Source organism: Marmota marmota, unplaced genomic scaffold (assembly GCF_001458135.2).
Source record: "Marmota marmota marmota unplaced genomic scaffold, marMar, whole genome shotgun sequence".
Taxonomy (NCBI): domain Eukaryota; kingdom Metazoa; phylum Chordata; class Mammalia; order Rodentia; family Sciuridae; genus Marmota; species Marmota marmota.
This window is the reverse complement of record NW_026000174.1, coordinates 46,730,306-46,753,172: the sequence shown is the minus strand read 5'-3', so window position 1 is coordinate 46,753,172 and position 22,867 is coordinate 46,730,306. Positions and strand designations below refer to the sequence as shown.

Sequence of the window (22,867 nt, the reverse complement as noted above, 5' to 3'; positions counted from 1 at the left end):
CCTGGTGGGCTGAGGACTGAGCACAGGGCGGCCGGGGCGCTCCTCAGGCCCTGAACCACTCTTCTTGGCTGACCCCCTGCCCCGCGTCCTCCCCAGCGAGCTCTGTGGCCATCACCTCTTCCACAACACCCACAGTCATAGAGCGTGGCTGGGCACGAGGAGTTAGAGCATTTGTCTGCAGAAGGCGAAAGATTCCACCTTCAAAGCTTCCCAGCCCGGGGGGGGGGAACCTCCACACGCGGGAAGAACAGCCCAGATTTAAAATGACCAGAGGGACACCTCCTGTGTTAAAAGGCAAACTGAAGCAGGCTCAGGACAGCTACGCAGTGCCACCATTGACATGGCAAGGGCTCCAACATCCCATACCATGGCTCCTGCCTGCCCCAAATAGGGGGCTTTTTTTTTTTTTTTCTGAGAACCTCGCTGGTGCCCAAAGCCACAAAGGCCTTTTCTGTATATAAGAACTAGCCCCTGATGCAGGCACAAAATGTGTTTATGGGGCCATGAGGAAGACCCTGTCCTGAAAACAAGTTAGTCACCGCTTTCTTAGAGGACCATCAGGGCCACTGACTTCAATTCATCATGAATCAGAGAGAAGTCATGCTAACCCAGAATTCTCTTTCCCCTTCTTGTTTTAGGTTGGGGTAGGAGAGCACCCAATCCAAGCCTCTCTCCTCCTAACCTCTGTCCTCCACCAACAGAGGACAAACAAGACTCACGTCCACGGTAACCAAGGTTCCATCCGTTTTGTCTGGGCTTAGCCAACCTGAAGGCACACTGTTCCAGAAAGTCATGCATGTGTGACCCTGGGTCAGCTGAGACCAAAGAGTGGGCAGGAAGCACAGCTCCCTCCTTCCTGGGACCCCTACCCAGGTGCCCCTTTACTCCGATTTTCCCCAGTCCACAAGGTGACTCTGTCAGCGCCCTACCCAGTCTCAGAACAAGGGCCGCACATGCAAATGTCTGCAGAGGCTGACGGGCAGGGGAGCAGCCAGCCGGGGGGAGACTGGGGCAAACTAGAGCAGAAGCAGACTTCCAGTCTGGCCAGGAGAGGAGAAGGGAGAACAGGGCCAAGACGACGATCGCCAGACCTTACAGGTTTTCAAGCGAATCAGGGCAGCCAGTGTAGACCTGTAGGACTGGACTCCTGCCTGCTCTGGGCCTCAGGGGCCCCTCGCTGCCCACCTCTGACTGCACCGGGGCCATGTCCTCCCAGATCCCACAGTCCCCATTCTAGAACCACGCCAGCACCCTGGAGTTCCCTGCCCAATGGCCCTTAGAGAGGCCCAGGTCTGCACGCCCTCTCCTGCAGAGTTGCCAGATAAATACAGAATGTCCAGCTAAATTTGAATCTTTTAAAAATATAACTATGCCCCCAGTGCTGTGTTACTTGTTTATATGAAATTCAAATATAACTTGGCATCTTGTGTTTTTATTTGCTAAATCAGGCAACCCTGACCCCCAGGTCTGTCTTCCTAGGACAGGATCCCCGTATGGCAGTTGGGAGACGAATGCAGAAAATGAAGCAGACACAGTGCTGCACTGGCCACATAAATGCAGGCCAGGGCTGGGGACGGGTTGAAAGAGAGGGGCGAGCTGTGGGCTAGGGGCTTCTGGCTGTTCTGTTGTACTAGAAACATCAGGGACGGGACTCAAATGGGTAATGAAATCTGCAAGCACAGCCTCCCAGGTTTTAAATATTAGATGCACTTCCAAGTTCCTTTAAAATACCATCTCTGTGGGCCTTTCCCCTGGTAGGAGGAAACCCTCCATCATTGCTCATGGCTCTGTTCCTACTCTGCATATTATATACTCAACTCAGCCAGATTGTGTGAGGAGCCCCAGTCCCAGGGGCGAGAGTACAGATGAGCTCGGTGCCACCTATGTGAGAGAGCTATGCCAGGCTCCCTGGGGAGGGGGCACTGCTCTGACCTGGCACCATTGGCAGCGGTATTAACCTCTGTAGAAGGAGGAAGAAAGCCCAGGGCAGTGGCGAATATCTATAATCCCAGGGGCTTGGGAGGCTGAGACAGGAGGATCGCGAGTTCAAAGCCAGCCTCAGCAACTTAGCGAGGCCCTGAGCAACTCAGTGAGATAAATAAAATACAAAAAGGACTGGGGAGATGCTCAGTGGTTAAGCACTCCTGGGTTCAATCCCCAGGACCAAAAACCAAACAAAGAAAGAGGAAGGAAATTGACACAAGTAGTCAAATGAGCTGAGGTCCTAGAATTAGAACACAAAGGAGAGAGTGTTCCTTTTACTCCAGATTCTTCATTTTGCAGGAGGTGGAGGGAGTTGTGCAACAGGAGTTCATGACGGCTCAAGCCATCCTGAACCCAGGTCTACCGATCCTCGCCCACCCTGCGCGCCCATCATCTGGCTCCTAACGAGGACAGGGAACAGTACTCCTTCCCCACCATCCGGGGACAATAGCAAACTTGATTAGAAATTATGCTTCAAAAAGAAAGCAAGGACGGAAGACAGAGAGAAAGAAGGAAGGGAGGGAGAGGGGGTGGGAAAGAAAGAGAAGAAAAAAGAAAAGCCCCCCGCCCCCAGCTTCTCCACTTTGGGAAAGTAAGTGGAAAACAAACCCCTCCAAAGCATGAAAGCACCCTCAACGCCAGGAGGGCAACAGGAGCCTGCGGACTCTAGCCCTGTGGCGCTTTTCTTTGCTCCAAGGGCTGAAGGTGGCCCCACAGGGCTCTCAAAGAGCCCCACGACCCTCGGTCAACTCAAGCAGCCACCTCCGGGTTCTCCCCACTCACCTGCCCCCCAGCTTCCAAAGGCCAAGTCAGAGGCCGGCAGAAGGTCGAGGCGGTGACACTGACCTGAACTGGGTAGAAGATGGCCTGCAGGGTGGGCAGGGTCTCAGTGAAGAAGTGGTCCCAGACGTCAGCCAGAGCCTCCACGAGGTTCTCACCTGCACCGGGGCGAGAAGACGGGAGGGGAGAGGGGAAGGGAGAGCTCGGGTTAGTCCCAGCAGAGGCCAGAGACAGTCCCACCTCCGAGGTGAAGTCCTACGTGATGGACAACTGGCAGCCGGGGCTGTTGGGACCCGGAGGCCAGAGCTGTGGGGCTGTAGGGTCTGGGTCCCTGGCCTAGGAGCGGGGACCTCGTGGAAGGTCATGGTCAGGTCAGGCAAGCTTTGCCCTTGGAAGGGATTCAGGCTGGCAGTGCAGACTTGGTTCTCTTCAGAGTGGATTATCATAACAGTGAGTCAGACCCCGGAATCCTGCCCTCCTGTCTTGGCTGGTGATCTCTTCTGCTGTTGTGATGCCACCCACCAGAAAGCCCTTACCACAGGCTGAACCAACGGGACCACCAGATTTTGTATTTCCAGCCTCTGACACAGTGAGCTAAATAACCTTTTATCATTATAAAGAACCCAATCCTGGACATTTTGTCGTAGCAATGGAAAATGGATTGATACTGGTGGGAAGATTCAACTCAAACTATGTAAACATGACTTTGTATCCCTGGATTCAAAATAGGTGGCTGAAAATTTAAAATCACATAATAATTGCTATCATCATGTGAATAGTTACATTATCAGACAGTGTGTTAAGTTGCTTATTAACAAGCTATCTCATGAATAGACTCTGTTACCCCCGTTTCACAGGTTCAGAGAGGCCAAGTACCCCCCGGTGTAAAGTCACACAGCTTGAAGGCAGAGAGCTATAATTCCAGAAGCCATGCTCTTTACCACCCTAACCTGGGAAATCACATGTACAGCCATATATTGTTTTGTTTTCTTAGTCATGAACACACTGGCCTTATTCTGGGATTGAGCTGTCAGTTGAGAGAGGTGGAAAGAGGATTCTGGAAACTGTCAGCTCCGCCCACGGCTTCACAGTAAATGAGAGGGCAGCATTTTCTCAGAGGTCACCTGGGAAACACGGGACCCATCTCCTGATTCTGTGCCTACTCACCCCGGGACCAGGCAGCCTAGGCTATGGCTGAGTGCCACCTGCAGGCTGGGGCACACGTGTCACCTGATGCCACAGGGGTGGGGACAGAGAGAGGAATTTGCACCTGCGGGAGAGGCAGGCGCTAGCAGAAGCAGCCGGCTTGGCGGTGGCTGCAAATGACCTAGATATCAGAGCTGACTGGGCACTGTCTGCTCGTCCCCAGCAGAGAAACTGGGTCAGCCAAGACAAGACACCGTTTGGCAAAATCCCGCTCGTTTCACGGGGCAAGTCCTGAAAGGCCGATTGAGCCTCCCGCGTCTATTAATTTAATGGACAATAAAAGCCGTCGCTGTGGAGAAGGAAGAGAGCGGGGGCGGGGGGCTGAGGAGTCGCTCAGGGGCCCAAAGACTGTAGACCTTTGAGGTCAGGTGACACACAGTGGGGAAGGGGCAACCCAGGCGCCGCCACTCCCTTGAGGACATGGATCCTTACTTTGTAGGAGCTGCTTGTCACTCCCTGTCCCCTCCCCTAGAGCTGGCAGGCCACACTGTACTGCTGTACTAACAGTGTGGGGCACAGTGCCAGATACACGAACAAATCTATTCTAGAAACCTTCTCGGGACTGAGTGGCGAGTGCCAGGTGTAAAGGTCTGTGCAGGTGCTTGGCCCGTGAGTGGAAGGAGGGACCATTAGCCCAAATATGAGGCAGTACGGAGAGGGACTTAATCACAGGTGGAAATAAAATGCTCTTCGGATAAAGAAAATGTCTACGTGTGGCCTACGCTCTGTGTCTTCATCCTCTGGAATATCTGCCTCAGCCTTTGGGCTCCTTGTGGATTTTATCTTAGCCGTTCACTGTCACCGTGCTTCCTTATGCCACAGGGCCTTTGCACCTGGCAGTTTCTCTTGCCTCACCTACTTCTGTTTATCTTTCTGTTTTAACTGAAATTTTATTTCTACAGAAAACTCTTTCCCCATGGTTCCAATCCCTCTACGATGGATTGCCTTCACAGTACTATCTAGTCACAATTCTATATTTGATTAATACCTGTCTCCACTACCTGTTTATAAGCTCCAAGGGAGTCTATGAGGTTTCATTCATCACAGTATCCACAGCACCTAGCAAAGAACCCGGTATCTATTAAGTCATCAATAAATGTCTGATTGACTCAATTACCACCCTCTTTCAAATGTAGATTGCGCTCATTCACCTCGGGGAGGAGGCAGGAAGTCAAAAGAGCCATATAAATGTTAGGTCACCACTACTCCTAAAACTAAGGTGAACTCCAGCAAGAGGCTCCTCCGTTGATGGGCCTTCTCTTGAGCCCTCCACAACAGACACGCTCCTGACTTTGGATGGGCAGGAGCAGACCCTCGGGGCCCAGCTGTGCCTGCTTCAGTGCCTGGCACGTGAGGGGAGCCTTGAGCCCACCGGGGAAGCTGGGCCAGGGAGTAGCGAGCAGCTCCCTAGCTGCTGGCTGCAAACTTCAGAGAATAAGGAAGGTTTAGGAAAGCGTTCAAAAAACACAAAAAAACACCAGCAGACGGACACGGGCCAACAGGACAGGAAGGCCCCGGGGAAGAAAGAGTTAAAGGAAACAGGTGACTGAGGGAAAAGACCCAGGAACCAAGGACCTAGCTCCTGCAAAGGGGAAGGGGTTTGCAGTGGAAGGTTCTAAGTGGTTCCTCTAACGTGCCACCAGAGCTGAGATCCCAGAAGATTATAGGAAGGTAGATGAAGCTTCCTGAGGTCAAGGTCACTGAAGCTCTAGAAAAGATCACTGAGAACACCTGTCTCCTGCCACAAAAGTGCAACCAATGGACATGGAGAGCCACCTGTCCTTTCTGCAGCCATCCAGGCTTGATAGCCAGAGAATTCTTTTATCCAGACAAAATCTTTCTTGGGGTTCTAATGCATAAAAGTAGAGATGTCCTAGTTGGAGATGGGAAAGACCCTTGAAGTTCCCAGGAGCCCGTTGCTTGTGCAGAGAGGCCCTGGCACCCAAAACCCTGGAACTAGAGGAGACCCCTAGGGATGCCCTGGCCCATGCACTCTGGCTATGCCTTGGGGCGTAGGCCAGGATCCAGGATGATCTCTTCACTCTGCCTCGCTCCATTTCTGGATTTTGGCTCTACATTGAGGTTCCCTGCATTTCCAAGAGCTTGGAGTAACTCCCTCAGTGACTGACAGATGAGGAATGTGGCCAGGGACCATGCTTCTTGTCCCCCCCTTGACTGGGTAGCTGCCTCCTTTGCCTATGCACTCATGAGACTCCAAGATGCACAACCACACCGAGTTCCTGGTCAGAGCCACCTCAAGTCTAGCCTCCACTGACTGGTGAATGGATAAAGGAAGCACAGTGTAGCTACGCTAGAGTAGTATTTGGCCTTTAAAAAAATAGAAGAAAAAAGGGACAATATGATGCCTATTGGGTCTGGATCCAGAAACCAGCTTGACTATAAGTCAAGATCAAGGTCATTAGGCTGGAGATGGGGGGAAAAAAGGCCCCAGTAGACATCCTACTATGTGCCACATACAGTGCTACTCCAGTTATGGGCCTTGTACTCCCTGCAAGCCCTCAACCCAGGTCATCGCTTTAAATAGGATGAAAACAAACTCGAGAACCTGGCAACTTGTCACGTCACCCGAGAAGTCAGAGCTCAGATCAGGCCCCGGGTCGGGGGAGCCCAGGCCAGCCCCCAGGACAGGCACAGGGTCGGCCTTCCCTGCCTCTCATACCAGCTCCTCCCAGTTCTTCTCAATCCTGTCGGTTGGCTTCTAAAATCAGCATAGACCAGGAAATTCCTTTATCTATCAAATCCCACCCCATTTTTTGAGTGTGAGCCTGCTTATCTTAATGTCCTCCAAATAAGGGGCACACTGCTGTCTACCAGGATCCCAAGAAATATTACAAAGGCCAACAGGAAACAGCCAGAGGCAGAGCCAAGGGACCAGCATGGCGGAATCCACAGAATCTTCCAGGAAGTCCATCAGGATGTACCCCGTGAAATCCCTTAACAAAGTCTCCAGAGCAGCCACCCATGTCCCCTCGCTCTTCAAAACACCTTCTGATTGCACTGCATGAGCGGCTGACTCAGACCCAAGTGCCACAGCAGAGCCGAGGGACAGGGTGACTCACTCGAGTGCAGCCTGCTCCTTTTGGACAGAAGCGTCTCAGCTGTCCCAACATCAAAGGCTGAGTCACAGGGGCCCCACTCCACCAAGGCTGCCTTGTACTTGCCTTCGCACAGCTTGATCTTCTCCTCCACAAACGACAGTCCCTTTGCAAGCAGCTGGTTCTGCCAAAAGAGAACAAAGGACACAAGAATTGGCGACTCTGGAGCAACCAGCAAGCAGCCCTCCTCCACCTCCAACAGAGGCCTGGCCTGCCTGAGCGCAAGTCAAGGCCAAGGAGGCTTTTGTCCTCTTGGAAGGCCGAGGCCTGGGAGAACCAGGAGACACCCCAGAACCAAAGCAGTGAGCAAGCGAGCAAGGGAGCCCGAGCCGAATGCAGCCGCCACCCCTCCACCGTGGGAAGAGATACGGTACAGCCTCTGCTGAAGTCACTACTGCTGCCACCCCATGTCCTGAGATCCCCAATGATCTGAACTCACAAAAGGAGCTTTGAGGCAATGGGAAAATATGCAGAAATAGTTTAAAAAAGATAAATTGAGAGTGTGTCACACAAGCACAAAAGAGATCGAATGCAAAATCCTGAGCAGCAGCAAGTGGGGGTCCGTGAGTGCCCCAGTGCCTGGGGAAGCTGTGGACAGATAGCCAAGTCCTCCTGCCATGGCAGCTGGCCATGGGCGAAGGTCCTGCATCGATCCCAGGCTCTTTCAAGTCATTTCATTCCATCCTACGAGGCTGAATGAGTGAACTATTAGCCTCACCTACTGGTGGTCAGTGAGCTGGGCCCACAGGACACGGCGGACCTTCCTGCTTCTGGGAGCTAGGCTCTTCCCACTCTGCTACTCCGAGTTCCAGCACGTCTTCCCACCCAGACCCCCTCCTACCCTCCCAGGGCTGCAGCTGGTCCCACTGTGAGTCACAGAAGCTCAAGGTGCTGGTGCCTCTCCACTCACCTCTCCTTAGATTACCAGAGGCCTGTGCTTGTGGGGAGGTGAACAACGAGGGCATGCATGCTTACGAATAAAACAGTGTGGTCTTTAACACTGGCCTTTACAAAACCCTAAGGTCCTCTCACAACAGTGATGAGAACATAGCACAGTGGAAAGAGCCTGGGTACCAGAAAGTTCAAGTTCCAGCTCAACTACTTTTTTTCCCCCCCACTTACTGTATTACTGTATTCTGTTTTTAATTTGTATTTTGGGGGGAGGGTACCAGGGATTGAACTCAGGCACTCGACACTGAGCCACATCCCCAGCCCTATTTTGTATTTTATGTGGAGATAGGGTCTCACTGAGTGGCTTAGCGCCTTGCTTTTGCTGAGACTGGCTTTGAATTTGGGATCCTCCTTCTTCAGCCTCCTGAGCTGCTGGGGTTACAGGCATGCACCACTGCACTCAACTATATATTTGTATTTTTAATTGACACATAATAGTTGGACCTACTTTTGGAGAACAGTGACATTCCAATACCTGTGTACAATGTGTAATGATCAGATGAGGGTAACTAGCCTACCTGTCACCTCAGATATTTACCATGACTTTGTGCAAGGAACCTTGCACATCCTCTCTACTAGCTATTTTAAAATGTACAGTTAGTTGTTTTCAACCATAGTCACCCTACAGAGCTACAGAACGTTAGAAGCTAGCCCTCCAATCTAGCGGTACCCCTATGGCTTGGCTACTTCTAGCTATGTGAGTTGGAGCTTAATTTCCCTGAGTAATAAGTTCCTCATCTATAAAATGGCACAATATCAGCAATGTCATAAAGTCCTTGTAAACCAATGATTATAAATCCACACACAGTATCTCATGTCTTCAGTAATCAGTGGTGGTGGTGGTGATGGTAATAGTTACTATCTCAGCCCAACCACTTCACAAAAGAAGTGGGAGGTAAAGAGAGTCAGTAATGAATGGACCTTATCACATGTGCTCAGAGTTTATCAAAGACACCATCCCCTTTTTGTGGCTGGGACACATAAACTGAACTTCATAATCCTATCGAGACTTGCAAGCTATGACCTAAATTTCGAGAAGTGATTTGGCCACCACTTGGTTTCAAGATGGCGGCTGGAATCCCAGATCAAAGTTGGAACCACACGGTGTAGGAGGACTTTGCTAAAGCAAACAAAACCAATTCCTTCACCAAGAATTATAGAAGAGATAGGATTAGGATGTAGCCCTAATCCATCCCCGAGTCCCCAGCCAAGCAAATGAATCCTGGCAGCTTCCCGGTCAGAAAGCAAGAAAACTCCCCAGCAACAACATCAGACTGGCAGGACCTTGTGACAGCTGAGCAGGATGTGCCAGGATTGCTCAGGGGTCCAATGATGTCAATCGCTCTGTCCAAACATTTCTGACACAGTCCCAGTTGTGGCCTGGAGTCTCCGCTTAGGGTTGAAGGGGCCTTAGGTGTCATTTAGTCATCCTCCCCTCTCCCCAGTCCTGTGGTCACACACACACAGGTTTTGTTGTTGTTGTTGTTTGGTACCACTGAGTCACATCCCCAGCCATAGAAGTAGGGTCTCCCTCCCTCAGATTCTAACACGTGGACGTGAGGCTCAGCCTCCTCGACTTGGCCTTCATTTCAGTACAGGCTATCAGGAGTAAGGACTTTCAGTCGGCTTCCCGCAACCCCTTTTTCTGCAGACCTGTACAACAACCCGACCGAGCTGCCCCCTGCCTGTCCACACACCAGCGCACCCACAGGTGCAGCTCTGGCTGCCTGAGGGGCCCCCTCCCACCCTACCCCATCCTCGCCCTTAAGCTGCTGCCCCGCTCTCCTCCTAGGAGCCCAGTCTCACAGTTTCCTGTGGCCAAAGGGTCCTCATTCCAAAGGCCTTGTGCTCTGAAGGACCCCCATCTGGGGCCTAGCGCTGCCCACTGCCCGCTCCAGGTCCTCACATGTTGATCTTGCAGTCTGTGCTTTCTAAGAAAAGTCTGAGGAGACCCTGCGACGTGCACTGTGGCTGGGCCTCAGCTCCTGATGGTCCTGCCTCCCTCGACCTCCCTGGGCCTGCTCGTCACACCCCTCTCCACCTACCACCCATGTCCCTCTCCTCCTGGGTGGTGACAGGGTCATGTTGGCCTAGCTGCTGGTGCAGGGAGGGTCAGGGTTGGCTGTGTGCCTAGGGCAGAGGCCTCTAAGGGGCTTAAGTCTGCTCACAGGTCCTGAGACAGAGAGAGGGGAGGAAGGAAGCCTGGCCTCGGGCAGGCAGCAATCCTGTATGTTTCTAAGTGCCTGTTCTTCCCAGATCCCACCTCTCAGTACTCCCACCCCTGTCAAGTGCTGATTCCAGAAGGTTCTGAGCAGTGGTGAGGGAGCCCATAGCCACAGAGTGAGACAAGACCCCCTTTTCCCTAGTGAAACTGCAGACCCATCACCTCCCCAGCCAGACAGCCCTCAGCCAAAAAGCAGTCACGTTATATAGCGGCCACCTCGGAAACACCTTGGGCCTCGGGAAGGGACCCGCGTTGCTTAGGGCACCCTCCTCCTGCCCCTCAGTGAACTCGGGCATGGACTAAATAGCACTTTAATGAAGAAGCAGAGTGGTCCGGAAGGGAAGAAATGGCTGGCATTTTTTCTAACACATAAAAAAGTGGGCTGTAAACAGAGAGATGAGGCTCAGTTAGAAAAATGCAAACAAAGTCGCCTTGGGAACGGCACCCGGCCACCACCACCCAGCCTGCAGGAGGAGAGAAAACCCAGCCCATCTGGGGAAGCCGAGGCCGGGTGGAGACCAGGAGAGCAGGGGTGAGGTGGGGCTCCTCGGCCTCGTGCACCTCCTGTGAAGCAGACACCCCCACAACCAGGGAGCACAGAGGGGTGAGGGTAGTACCAACCACCTCTTCTTGCAGGAGGGACTTTCAACACAGAGCAGGGACTCTACATGCCGAGGCTACCGGCAACTGCAGTATCCACTGCCTCAGCCCTGATGGTGACCACAGTAAGAATGGCCGTGGGGTCATTTACTGTTTTCACTACCAGGCTCCGAATGTCACTCTCTCATGCATTACCTCATTTTACCTCTACCATGCACCTATCCCCTTTTAACAAAAGAAACTGAGACTCAGAGAAGCAGACAGCAAATGTGGAGTCAGAATTTCTACCCAGATGGCTCTGAACCCCAAATCCATGTATTTCCCCCATTACAGCATATTCCTCTGGCTTACCTTAGCAAAACAAAACAAAAAATAAATAAATAAAAGCTAAGATGCAAATAGCCATCCTGTGTTGACGACTCATATGTACCAAGCACTTTGTGTCTGTCACCTCCCTTAGTAACCACATTAACCTTATGAAGTGGGTACCATGATCACAACTAGGTTATTGCTAAGGGAAACGAGGCTCAAATAGGTTAAGAAACAAGCCTAAGTTCACACAGCGGATTGGACTCCAGACCCACCTGGCAGAAGGGTTGGTGCTTTTCGCCATCACGCTGTCCTGCCCTGAAGAGGTTTCTTGTGTCCTTGCCCACAGAAGCAGCAGATGGAATCCACTTCAGTTTAGACCCTGGGGACAGCTGGCCCAGCCATCACAGGCCTCGTAACTAGATTCTACCCCAAGCCTTCCATCCACCGTGGTTCTTTCTGCAGCCCAGTTCTGCTATCAGCTTTCCAACTTCCATGTCTCCAAAAGGACTCTTCCAGGGCCCTCCTCTCCACTACCACATTCCGTGTCCAGCCCAGGTGGATCCCATTCCCAAACAAGACATTCCTTCCCACCCCAGAGGGGCCTCGTGGCTGTGCTACTCTGCCTACGGAGAACATATGTGAGCCAACAATTCCACCCAGGCATGTGTTTCCGGTGATATCCGTGTCTTCAAAGGTTCCTGTTATTGGCAAGGACCAAGGGATGGAAATCACAGTTCACCCCCATTTCTACCCGGCACGACTTGGAAAGGCCAGCATGATCTCTAATGTTATCTGCATTTCCTGTGAACCTGGTCGCCCTCCTAAGCAACCAATAAAAGTCTCACAAACACAGTCACCCCCAGGCCAGAGAGTTCTTAATAAACCAGTCCTGGTGTGGGCGGGTGGGATGAGATGGAGCGAAAACCCAAGACAGAGACTGAGAAGATCAGTCACTCAGCAGTAATACTGGTTCTCCACTGAGTACCGTTTCAGCCACCATGAAAGGGGGAAGTGGGGCTTCTAAAAATTATTATTTTTTTTTATCAGGAATCAGGAAAACAGACCATATCTGATTTGTTAGACACTCAAAACAAACAAGCCAAATCCCTGAGCCTCCTCCCCCTGGGTCTTTTCCTCAAAGGATGCCTGGGGGGCATTTTTACATTTTATGTTCTAATCCAAGAAAGAGGCTTTTCTCCTGTGGTCAGATGACCTGGGTTGGATCTTTGCTCTGTAATTGACTATGATCTCAAAGAACCTCCCCCTCCTCCCTGAGCCTTAGTAAGCGGCTATAAGAAGGGGATATATATAATAACAGGATCTCTCCGTCCTGGGTTGTCAGGAGGGATAAAGGATTGTCAAACGGGTTGTCATACTCAAGATGCACCAGGATCCCGGACGCTCACGAAAGCCCACAATGCTGGGTCCCAACCCTGTGTTCCTCATTCAGGTGGTCTGAGGGAGGGCCTGAGATTCTGCTTTTTCACACGTTCACAGGTGATGCTGCAGCTGCTGGTCCGGGAACCACACTTTGAGAACTGTTTTCTCAGCACAACACCTGGCACAGGAGTACTTGAAAACACCGGCTGACATCACTGCTATGATTTTCTCTTCCCTGCAGCTCTGAAGGACTTCAGAGAAAAGGCTTTCCAGAGTGAACAAAGGTTCCCAGGGCAGCCTTTGCTCCTCATGCAGGTTTACTCTTTTTTAGGACTAGATTTGCAACATCTCCCCCCACCTTCTAGGCCTCCCTCTCCCTTGATGCCCTAGTCCTGGATCTTGCCATTCTTTGCCTGGTGTACAATAAATCAGCCAATTTCATATATAATGGGTTTCTGAAATACATCCTGATATGGAAGAACACACTCACGTGATATAGGGGAAGTCCCTTCCACAGAGCACGGTAAACTCCCTAATCACCTGTCTCCGGAGCCCATCTCTGGATGACATCTCAGCGTTTCGTACCTATACACTCCTTTCTCTCACAATTGAATGTGCGATAACCTCAACGCAGTGAGGCGGAAGATTTGACATTTCGGCGTGCCTATTGATTTTCACCTTTGTCTCAAACATGTTAAGGCCGGGTCTGTCCATTTCAAGACCCATTTTCCCACTTAGCTTCATTAAGTATGAGAAAATCTCAATAAAAATTGCAAATAATTGCTCAAAATTCAAGTAACTGCTGAGCAGACTAAGCACAGTGAAGCCACCTCTAAGTGACCGCTGGCTGGTGGGCAGCCTCTAAAGGATGGGTGGCCACCAGCAAGCAAGGTAAGCTCCCTCTCAGCCCTGATGAGCTCAATCCCATTTTCTCCCTCCAGTGGCCAATGGGAACTTTCTGGGCCACCTCAAAGTTTACAGCCTCCACCAGACCTTGATGGTTCCAAGTACTGTCCAAATCCACAATGCAACCTTCATGACTTTCTCACTCAAACAGAACACAAGGCTCACCCATCCCCATCCTCTCGCTGGAGCCCAGCTCTGTGCATCCACAGCCCCATTGTATATGGGCCCCAATTCTACCTTCAAAACAGAGCAAATGTGGAATTCCCCTCACTCCCTGAGTCCACCAAATGACCTCTTTTTTCCACTGGGGGAATCCTGCTTATTAGAGAAGCCTTCCCAAGTTGATCAAAGAAGAGCCAACATTTTTCTCCCTTGCTCAACTTGTGTTTGGAAATTACTTTGGCCACTCTGTCTGCTCTCCACCCCATGTGCCCTGAGTCCTATCTGTGTCCCTACAAGGAATGTCCACTTATGCTGGATCTGTTTTTTTTTAACTTTGAATAAAAAGTTTAATTTTAGAAACTGAAACCATCATTTGTAAATACACTAAAGCAAAGTCTACTCAAATTGAGAGTGAGCGTAGTTACAGTATTAATAGAAGGACAGTTTCCTAGGGGGCCATGGCAGAGGAGTGAGTAGCCTCACCCACAAAACCTAATGGTCTGAAATGACGTAGAACAGGAACCTTTTTCAGATGTTAAAAGCAAACACTTAAAAGAATCTGACAACTGATAATTTCACTCTGATGTCCTCGGGATTCTAAAATACCCCAGTGATGGTTGAATCTTCCCTTATTATAAAAAAAGAAAAATCTAAATGCCTAAGGCTAGTCTCACCGCTGTAGCCTGCCAGATGCCCCCATTGGTCACTACAGCCTCCAGGGCCCGGCTGTGGTCCCCAGCACCTGGGTCAGCACACACAGAGCTCCACTGCTCAGGGACGCTCGGTCAGAGGCGCCAGACGAGGTCAACTGCCACACTCTGCACTGGCTGAATCCTCAGCATAGACACACACGGGACTCCGATCTCAAGGAGTCAGGACAGACAGTTGGGGACCTCTGAGTGAATGAACGGACTGTGCAACTCTGAATGCAAAGACCTGAAATGGAACATGTCCGTGACCACGTCACTGCAACTGCACACTCCATGACTCACCCAAGTACAATTTTGTTTTCAAACACTTTGGGTAAACAGTTAGCTTCCAGAATATTCTCTCCACTCCTCAACACATTTAAGAGCCTGTCCCCATCAGGATGGCTTAGGCTCAACCTCCTATTTACAGGTTTCATTTCACAGCCACAAAAGCTGTTTTGTTGCAATTAAAGCAATATTTAACTAAGAAACAATACCTGGTTCATGGTTTTTACACAATTGAACAAAAAGCCTACAGGATAAAACTGTTTACATCTTGTCTCCATTCAAGGAAAACTCATTTCTGACCTCTGACTTTTAAAAAACATTGCAGTCATTAATTAAAACCTAATCACCCCACTTCATAACCAACGAGACAGGCTGCTTCCAGTGGGCTCCCCAACATGCTGTGACCTGGCCCGACAGGAGTAAGGCACGTGTGATGTTACGGTGCAAGCCAGCAGGTGGCCCCAGATGCTGGCCTGGTGTCCCACATGGCCCTGTTGGGCAGGTCACAGCCCTGGTACAACAGCCAGCCAGCACTGCCGAGAGTGAGTTCAATACTGAAAGTAGATCAAGGGAAGATTCACTTTCAAAAAGATAAGTTTTTCAAAATGCTCCATCATGAGCCGGGGCTGGCCAAAGCTGCCATTCTCCGTGGGCGTGCTGAACAGCTTTTCCGAAGGGATGGTAACTTCTGAGGGCCAAAAAATCTGACGGCCAAAGTGGACAGCCCAGGCCAGGATGACCGCTTGAGGTTCCAGTAGGCCAGTGGGTCGCAGCTGTGCTCCAACACCTCTTCCTCCAGGTAGCACTATGTCTTTGAGCAGCCTCTCCCGCCCGTCTCACCCCTCCACCTGGCCACCAACAACCACCGGCTCTCCCCTCCGCCAGAGTGTCTCAATGGGGGCCCTGAGTCACAGCCATCGGAGGCAGCTGTGTCCTCTGAGGTAGAATTCAGTATTTCTAGCTCCCTGATTAGATCCTGCCTGTACTGCTCGCCTCCTCCTCCGTGAACAGGGAGGCTTTGTAGCGAGGGTTTTGCTGGACCTGTTTTTACATCTTTGCCATCCAACCTGTTCTTCAATTCAGGCTGTGCTGTGCGTTACCCATGAAGATGCATCTTTACCCCTGTGCTGTCTCCAATTTTAACTCCATGGTCACCAGGATGCTTCCTAGGGGTCTCCTCCTTTAGCTCCATGCCAGATGCCATATGTCCTTAATATTCTTTGGTGTTGATGAGCCAGGGGAAATTGGCTTCCTGGGACTCTTGCAGATGTGAGAAGCAAATTGAAAAAAATACTATATGTTTTTGTATGTGTTATATATGCACACATAGGCACACACACACACACACACATACATATACCACACACTACATGGCACCTATGACCTACTGGCAAATGGGTGACTAAATTTCCCTTCTTCCTAGAACTAGCTCACTCAGACTCTACACAAATTTCTGTACCAACAAAACTCTACTTTCAACAAAAGGGTTGGAACTTTCTGGGGCAGAAGAGAGGCCTTTAACAAACAACGCAGCCTGCTGATGGCAGACAGTGCTCTGTGTCGCCCAGGCCCACACCTCATGCCTGAAGCACCAAGATACCCAGCTAGGAAATTAAAAAAATAATAATAATAATGCAGAACGTTTCACATCATCAGTTTCAAAAGTTATAAGGGACCAATTATCCTCCGGAGCTGGCGCTAGGATATAGAGTTCCACTTGGAAGCCCTAATTTTCCTTCCGGGCACAATTCAAAACAGACAGAAGGAAAAGAAAAAATCGATACTGGAAATGTCAGAGATTTTTCCAGCCAGTGTCTCGTGGAAATCTTTCCAGGCTTCTGTGGATCAAACAGCCCGACTTCTCTGTGTGCAGACCCAAGATAAGTACCATTTTTTTACCTGCTTCCCGTGCCCTCACCTCGGGTCATTTTCATTATTCTTCACACGTGGATATTCTTTCTATGAATCTTTCTTTAAAACTGTAAAATGAAAATGCGCAGAGCCTCTCTGTGGCTCTGCAGGTGGTGAGCTGAGCTGGAAGGCGGGTCCCAGAGGGGACAGACCTCACTGCTGAATGCATGAGCCTGGGGGGCACCCATCGGCACTGAGGAGCCCAGCACCCATCCTTCACCTTCCCACGAAGCCATATCCACAGTTGGGGTGACTTCCCTGCCCACCCTGGGCTCTGCTGCTCCTCTGCCCCTACACCTTCCTCTTGTCCTCTTGCTGGGGGAAGTCCTTTCCCGAGCCCTTATTAGCTTTCCTTCCTGACACTCTCAATGGTAGCTGAAGGCCAGCTTGCCCCTGTGAGCCTGGACTGCCCTCCTCACGTGGAGATTTCTCCTGAAATGGGAATGGCTTTGAACCAGCTCCTTTTCAAGTAGCACCTGGCCCTGGGCTCTAACCCAACTCTCTTGAACCACTTCCACATATGGGGCCATAGTCGGGGCCACTTACCCTATTATTCTTTGCATACTGTTTTTCTTAAATCCAGTCACTCACTTTGTATGTGCGTGCATGGGTGTGTGTGTGTGTGTGTGTGTGTGTGTGTGTTGTTACCAGGAATGGAACCCAGAAACATTCTATCTCTAAGCTACTTCCCCAGCCCTTTTTATTTTATTTTATTTTGAGACAGGGTCTCATTAAGTTGCCCAGGCTGACCTCAAACTTGGAATCCTCCTGCCTCAGCCTCCTACAAAGCTGATTACAGGTGTGCACCACCAAGCCATTTTTTAAATGTCACTGTGTTTTAAAAGGAAATTGTAGGCACGTCATTTACCATAAGCACAGTATCATTCAATGATCAACTTAATGCAAACAAATAATGTTACAAAATCCTAACTAGACCATGTCCCTAGCACAGGCACCACATTTGAGGCCTGCTCCTACTCCCTCCTTAAACACAGGAGGTTGCTGAGTCCCAGAGAAGGGCACAAGACACATGACACGGCCCAAGAATCTCCAGCACAATCATAAGGGCTAAAGGAAAATTTTAAAATGGGAATACTTTTGAAACACAAACTCTAACATTATCCAGTGCCACTGTGTGTTGTGTCACCTGTAATCATTTGGGGAATCTCTGGTAAACAGCCCCTCCCTGCTCTTCTAAGAATCTATTATGCACTCTACAGAGAGTGAGGAACCAAATATTTAAAAAGCAACCAAAGGTTCTGCACCCACATTTTGAAAAAGTCATGTCTTCAAGAGCCTTCTTTCCTTAAATAAGAAAAATCCCAGATTCAAAATTACAAAAACCATGCTGAGTACGATGGTGCACACCTAATCCTAGAGGCTTGGGAGGCGGAGACAGGAGGATCGTGAGTTCAAAGCCAGCCTCAGCAAAAGCAAAGCACTAAGCAATTCAGTGAGACCCTGTCTCTAAATAAAATATAAAACATAGGGCTGGGGATGTGGCTCAGTGGTTGAGTGCCCCTAAGTTCAATTCCTGGTACCCAAAATAATAATTAAAAAAAAAAAACCCTACTAAACCCAGCCCCCAACCCCCACACCCAGAAAGAGATTCAGTAGATATTCACCAAGCAGCCTCTCTGATTAAGCCCCTGATAGGAAGTCACAAGTGGTTATTAGTTTTTCAATGCCTGGCATGCTTTGTAAGCAGTATTAACCGCCCCCAAAAAACCTCAGGGCTTCCCAGATAAAGTCCCCACCCAAACATCCCTCCCCACCCGACCTAGGGTAGCCCCCAACGCCAAGAGACGCTGACATTTAAAACCTGATTGAAACCACACCAAACCCGTCTCCTTCAAAGGTCAAGGAGGAAGGCAGCCCAGCCAAGAGGGCCCCTCCAAGACAGTGAAAAACCACTCTCTGTAACTGGACGAGAAGTCAATCCACAGAGGCAGCAGGCAGTGAGCCCAAGGCTGACCTCCGGGTCAAGGGCAAAAATGATTCACATCTGCAACTAATTCTCTGTCTGGTTCTTCCTCTTCATGCTTCTCTCCCCCTGCACAGGAGTCTGACCCCATCAAACCCCAGGCTTCTGTTGGGTCCTGGTTTGTCTCCACTTAGAGGAGGCAGTTTTTGGCTGATATTTGTCATTCTTTTGAAGTGTACATAAAAGTTTAAGCTTCCTGAATCTTGGAAAGAAAAATAATATAATGGAGACTGCACTGTTTTTTAAAATTTGAAATGTCTTTAAACTGTCTTAAAAAGTATGCTCCACTTGGAACCCACCTGAAACCAAGATCCTTAAGCACTGCTCTTATTTTTCCACTAAAAAGAAGGCGTTAACCTGGGCATGGTGGCACACTCCCATAATCCCAACAGCTTTGGAGACTGAGGCAGGAGAATCACGAGTTCAAAGCCAGCCTCGGCAATTTAGTGAGGTCCTAAGTAACTCAACAAGACTCTGTCTCTAAATAAAATATTTTAAAAAAGGATTGGGGATGTGGCTCAGTGGTTAAGTGCCCCTGAGTTCAATCCCTGGTACAAAACACACACACACACACACACACATATACACACACACATACACACACACACACACAGGACTCATATAATAAACATGATTACTCTCTCTCCTGCTTTTTGGCAGTAACTAAGCACTTTATAAATAACTTATCTTTAGTCTATATCACAACCCTATAAGGTTAGGTCCTATTACCCCTTTTTTTACAGAAAAGGAAACTAAAACACAGAGAGGTAAAGCAACCTGCTCAGGGCCACACAGCTAGTGAACAATTATGCTGGGCTCTGAACTCATGTAGTCTGCCTCAAAGGTCCATAATCTTGATCACTAGCTTCAGCTCCTGACATGCTAGGTGCCCAGGGCTTCAAGTGTGTTATTGCATGCAAACCATACAGTAACCTTATAAGGTAAGCTGTATTTTATTCCTGTTTCACAGATGAGGAAACTGGGGCACAGAGAGATAAAGCAGCTTTTCCAGCCCACTCAGCACACAGTGAGAGGTGGGGACTCCAACTTCACTGAAGTGTCACCCACTCAATCACCATTGTTCATGTCTCCACCACTGCACCCCCCCACCAATACTCGCCTTGGGTTATTCAGGAAAGCAGCTTGTGTCTGTGGATTAAAAATGATCCTCTAAATGGATCTGGAACCTTGAACTCATTAGCCCCACAAGAGTGTGTAGGCAGGAGGGAAGATTGACGTCTAATCCAATCCTGCCTTCAACAGAGCAGCCCAGGAGCCTGTGACAGGAAATAGCTGGCTAAAGGGCACATGCTCTTACACCCAACTAGCTGTCACCCACAGGAGTGGGAGGGGATACCCTGAGAGCAGGAATTCTCAGGGTGTGGTTGGGGGCCCTGGGGGGCTCCTCCAGACCTTTCAAGGGACCCACATGGTCACAGCTATTAGCTGCCTTTGCCTCTCCCTGACGGCACAGTGGAATTTCCCAGAGCCCACGTGACCTGCACTATCCCAACAGACTGAAAGGGAAGCAGACAGGAGAATCCATCCATCTTCCAGGAAGCCAGATGGCACTGAGATTTCCCAACACAGAAGACGGTGTCCAACCTCTCACTATTTTTTAATTCTGGAAAAGCTATTTTTCATAAAAGTGATATTTATGACAAGGTAATCGGTTTCAATGAATTAAGACATATTTTAAAGCTTCTTGGGCTTAATTTCTAGTATGAGAAAGACTGACAGACATAACCTGAATAAGCAGCAATTTCTAAGAGCATAAAGGGGTTCTGGGACCAAACAGCCCAAGCACAACTGCAGGGGGGTGGCTGGAGTCTCCATTACCTGCAGGGGTCACCTGGTGCCCTCGCAGCAGCAGCCCTGCATGGCGCGGTGTGTATGTGGGTGTGGGTGTTGAAGAACACCCAGGTGAAGAGTACATGGCCCTTCAGCTACATGGTCCCACATGTGTGATAGTGATGGATTCTCAGATGCACCCAGCTTACCTGGAAATAGTCTGTAATGAACGACCCAAGTTCACTCTTCAGCAGGCGCCTGGGGAGAGAGAAACACTGTCAAGCAGGCCTCGGTGATACAGCTCATAGTGACCAGTTCCCAAAGTAGGGCCATGACAATGTGCTCACCAGTGGCATAAGGGCTGAGGCCCAGCCTGAGCAGGGAGGGCACTTTCCTGGGTCCTAGTAATGACCTCCATCCCCAAGGTCATCACAGCTGTGAAATCTTAGAAGGAGATTTGCTCATTAGTTTGCTCTGTAAGGGTGACCATCAGCAGAGGGCAGCTGCAGGAAATCCCAATTCTAACAGAGCCCGCTGGGGCAGGCCAGGACACCCGACTTTGGTGAAAAAAAGAAAAAAGAAAAAAGCAAGAAGACAGACACAGCATTTTGCAACCTTCCACGTTTATAGAGCCCTTCATAGTGTAAGACGTGCTTTTCACACATTCTTTAACCGATGATTTGGTGTGTATGTGGGAGGGTGTAATTATTATTCCTCCTGTACCCATAAAGAAATTGGGCCTCAGAGATGTGCCCCAAGTAGGGGCCGAGCCAAAACTGGAGCCCAGACCTTCTGCAACATCTTTTCCCATAACCCCATCTGTCTCTCCTCCAAATCCATCGGAGATACCCAGACTTGACATTCAACTGGGCACCATGATTCGGGCAGTCTCACCACTGATCACAGAGGGTCTGAGGCCGTTTTCAAAATGGACCACAAAGAACAGAGATTCTATTGACCCAGGCGAGACATTTACTGCGCTGTCCTGTATTTGCCATATAACATCATGGCACCAGGAGTACAAAGGTAAACAAGACAGACAAGACTCCCTGTGGAGTCTCTATGTTTCTATTCATGTGTGTGGAGAGGGGTAGAGATAAATAGCATTTCAATAAATATACTCACAAGGTATTTCCAAAGTCTTAAGTGCTAAAAAATGAAAATTAAAAATTGGGAGTTTGGCATCCAATCTCATTTCCCTATGACAAATAAAGGGATCATCCCTACTGTTGCGTCGATACATCAATCCAGAGAAGATGAAGAAGCTAAAAACAAGAATAACTGGTTCCCAAGGTCCAATGTGTTCTTGTGGGAATAAGATCATCACGACTTCAAATGATTTCCTTTGCTCACCCCACCAGCTCTGGGTCTCGAAGAGCAAATGCTCAAACTTCTGACAACCCTGAGTATGAACTAACTCCCCAAAACATGCTGGCACATGTCACTGAAGGCTGAACGGGAGGTTGTTACAGTCAGATGTTGTTATGTGCAGAAAACAAGCAAAAGAATACTGAGAAAAGAGAGAAACACTCATGATCTAAAATTTTAAGAGTGAGCCCCGGAAAGATGCAAACACGTGTTGAACAAGAAAAATATCTTCCTTTTGCCTCAGCAGAAAATATGTCCCATGGTAGATGGAACATTTTGAGATTCAAGTTAATGGCAGGTCCCTAGAGGGCTACCCTCTCGACACACCCCAGGGGTTCTCCCGGATCTGGTCAGGGATGGGGAAATCTTCATCCAAAGTCACTGCGCTAAGAGCAGGTGGGTCCCTGCTGGTCTTCCAGGCTGAGGCTAGGACAGGAAACAGCACCCTAGGAAACAGCCCCACATAGAGGGAGGAAGAAGAGATAAGGAGTCTGCTTCTGACCACAGGAGAGAGAAACACCTCCTAACAAAGTGGCTACTGGGAAGTCTCAAAACCACAAAGAAGCCAAGCTCATGAAAAAGTAGAAAAACAAGTCCTGGTAATGGCCCCTTGCTGTGGAGGTTTACAAGGTTGGCTTGGGCGCTCACCATGCTAAGGACACACTGTGGAACTGGGGTCCTGGAACCTGGGCTCAGAAAGCACTGTGCCCCTGGTGCTGTTGGAAAGATGGAAAGAGAAGGCGGTCAAGGAGAAGGAGAGACCTTCAAGATCCAGAATGAGGGCACTTCTTGGAGCAACAGGGCGGCAGGATCTTGGCTGGCATGATGATTGTGACTTGGAGCTGGACATGGCTTCATAAGTGACAGCTGTCCTGGGACATGTACAGTGGTACTCAGGGAGTGTGTGATGCCACCCAGTTGAAGATCCCCAGCAGCCTCCCTGGCTCCCTCCAGGGAGAGCAGAAGAAGCTGCTCCCTGTGGGGGGTGTGGGTGCAACACCCACTCATGGTTGCCAGGGCTGAAGCAAGCCACAGAGCGCGACAGGAAGGCTAAGCTGTAGGTCAGATCAGCTGATACAGGAAAGAAGTCAAGAATGGATTTGATACAACTGCCAAGACAGACTTAGCCAAAGGGCCCTGGAGCTAGAATCAGCTGTCCCAGGGGCGAAGGGATGTGGACAAGAACACAGTGGAATGGGAAGAGAACTTCTCTACC

The 22,867-nt window shown here is 49.8% G+C and overlaps 1 protein-coding gene across 15 annotated transcripts in view; it reads right to left on the bottom strand.

The window, feature by feature from the left end:
* Nucleotides 1–22,867, bottom strand: part of Prr5l (proline rich 5 like) — a 151,482-nt gene that overhangs the window by 25,530 nt on the left and 103,085 nt on the right. For 12 of the 15 annotated variants that reach the window (XM_048788607.1, XM_048788612.1, XM_048788609.1 and 9 more), the window contains 3 exons: nt 20,493–20,541; nt 7,050–7,209; nt 2,830–2,921 (listed from right to left, as the gene is read on the bottom strand). In XM_048788607.1, the coding sequence (XP_048644564.1) occupies nt 2,830–2,921; nt 7,050–7,209; nt 20,493–20,541 (301 nt within the window). The remainder of the gene's footprint in view (nt 1–2,829; nt 2,922–7,049; nt 7,210–20,492; nt 20,542–22,867) is intronic. The other 3 variants (XM_048788618.1, XM_048788619.1, XM_015477787.2) reach the window with 1 other exon arrangement.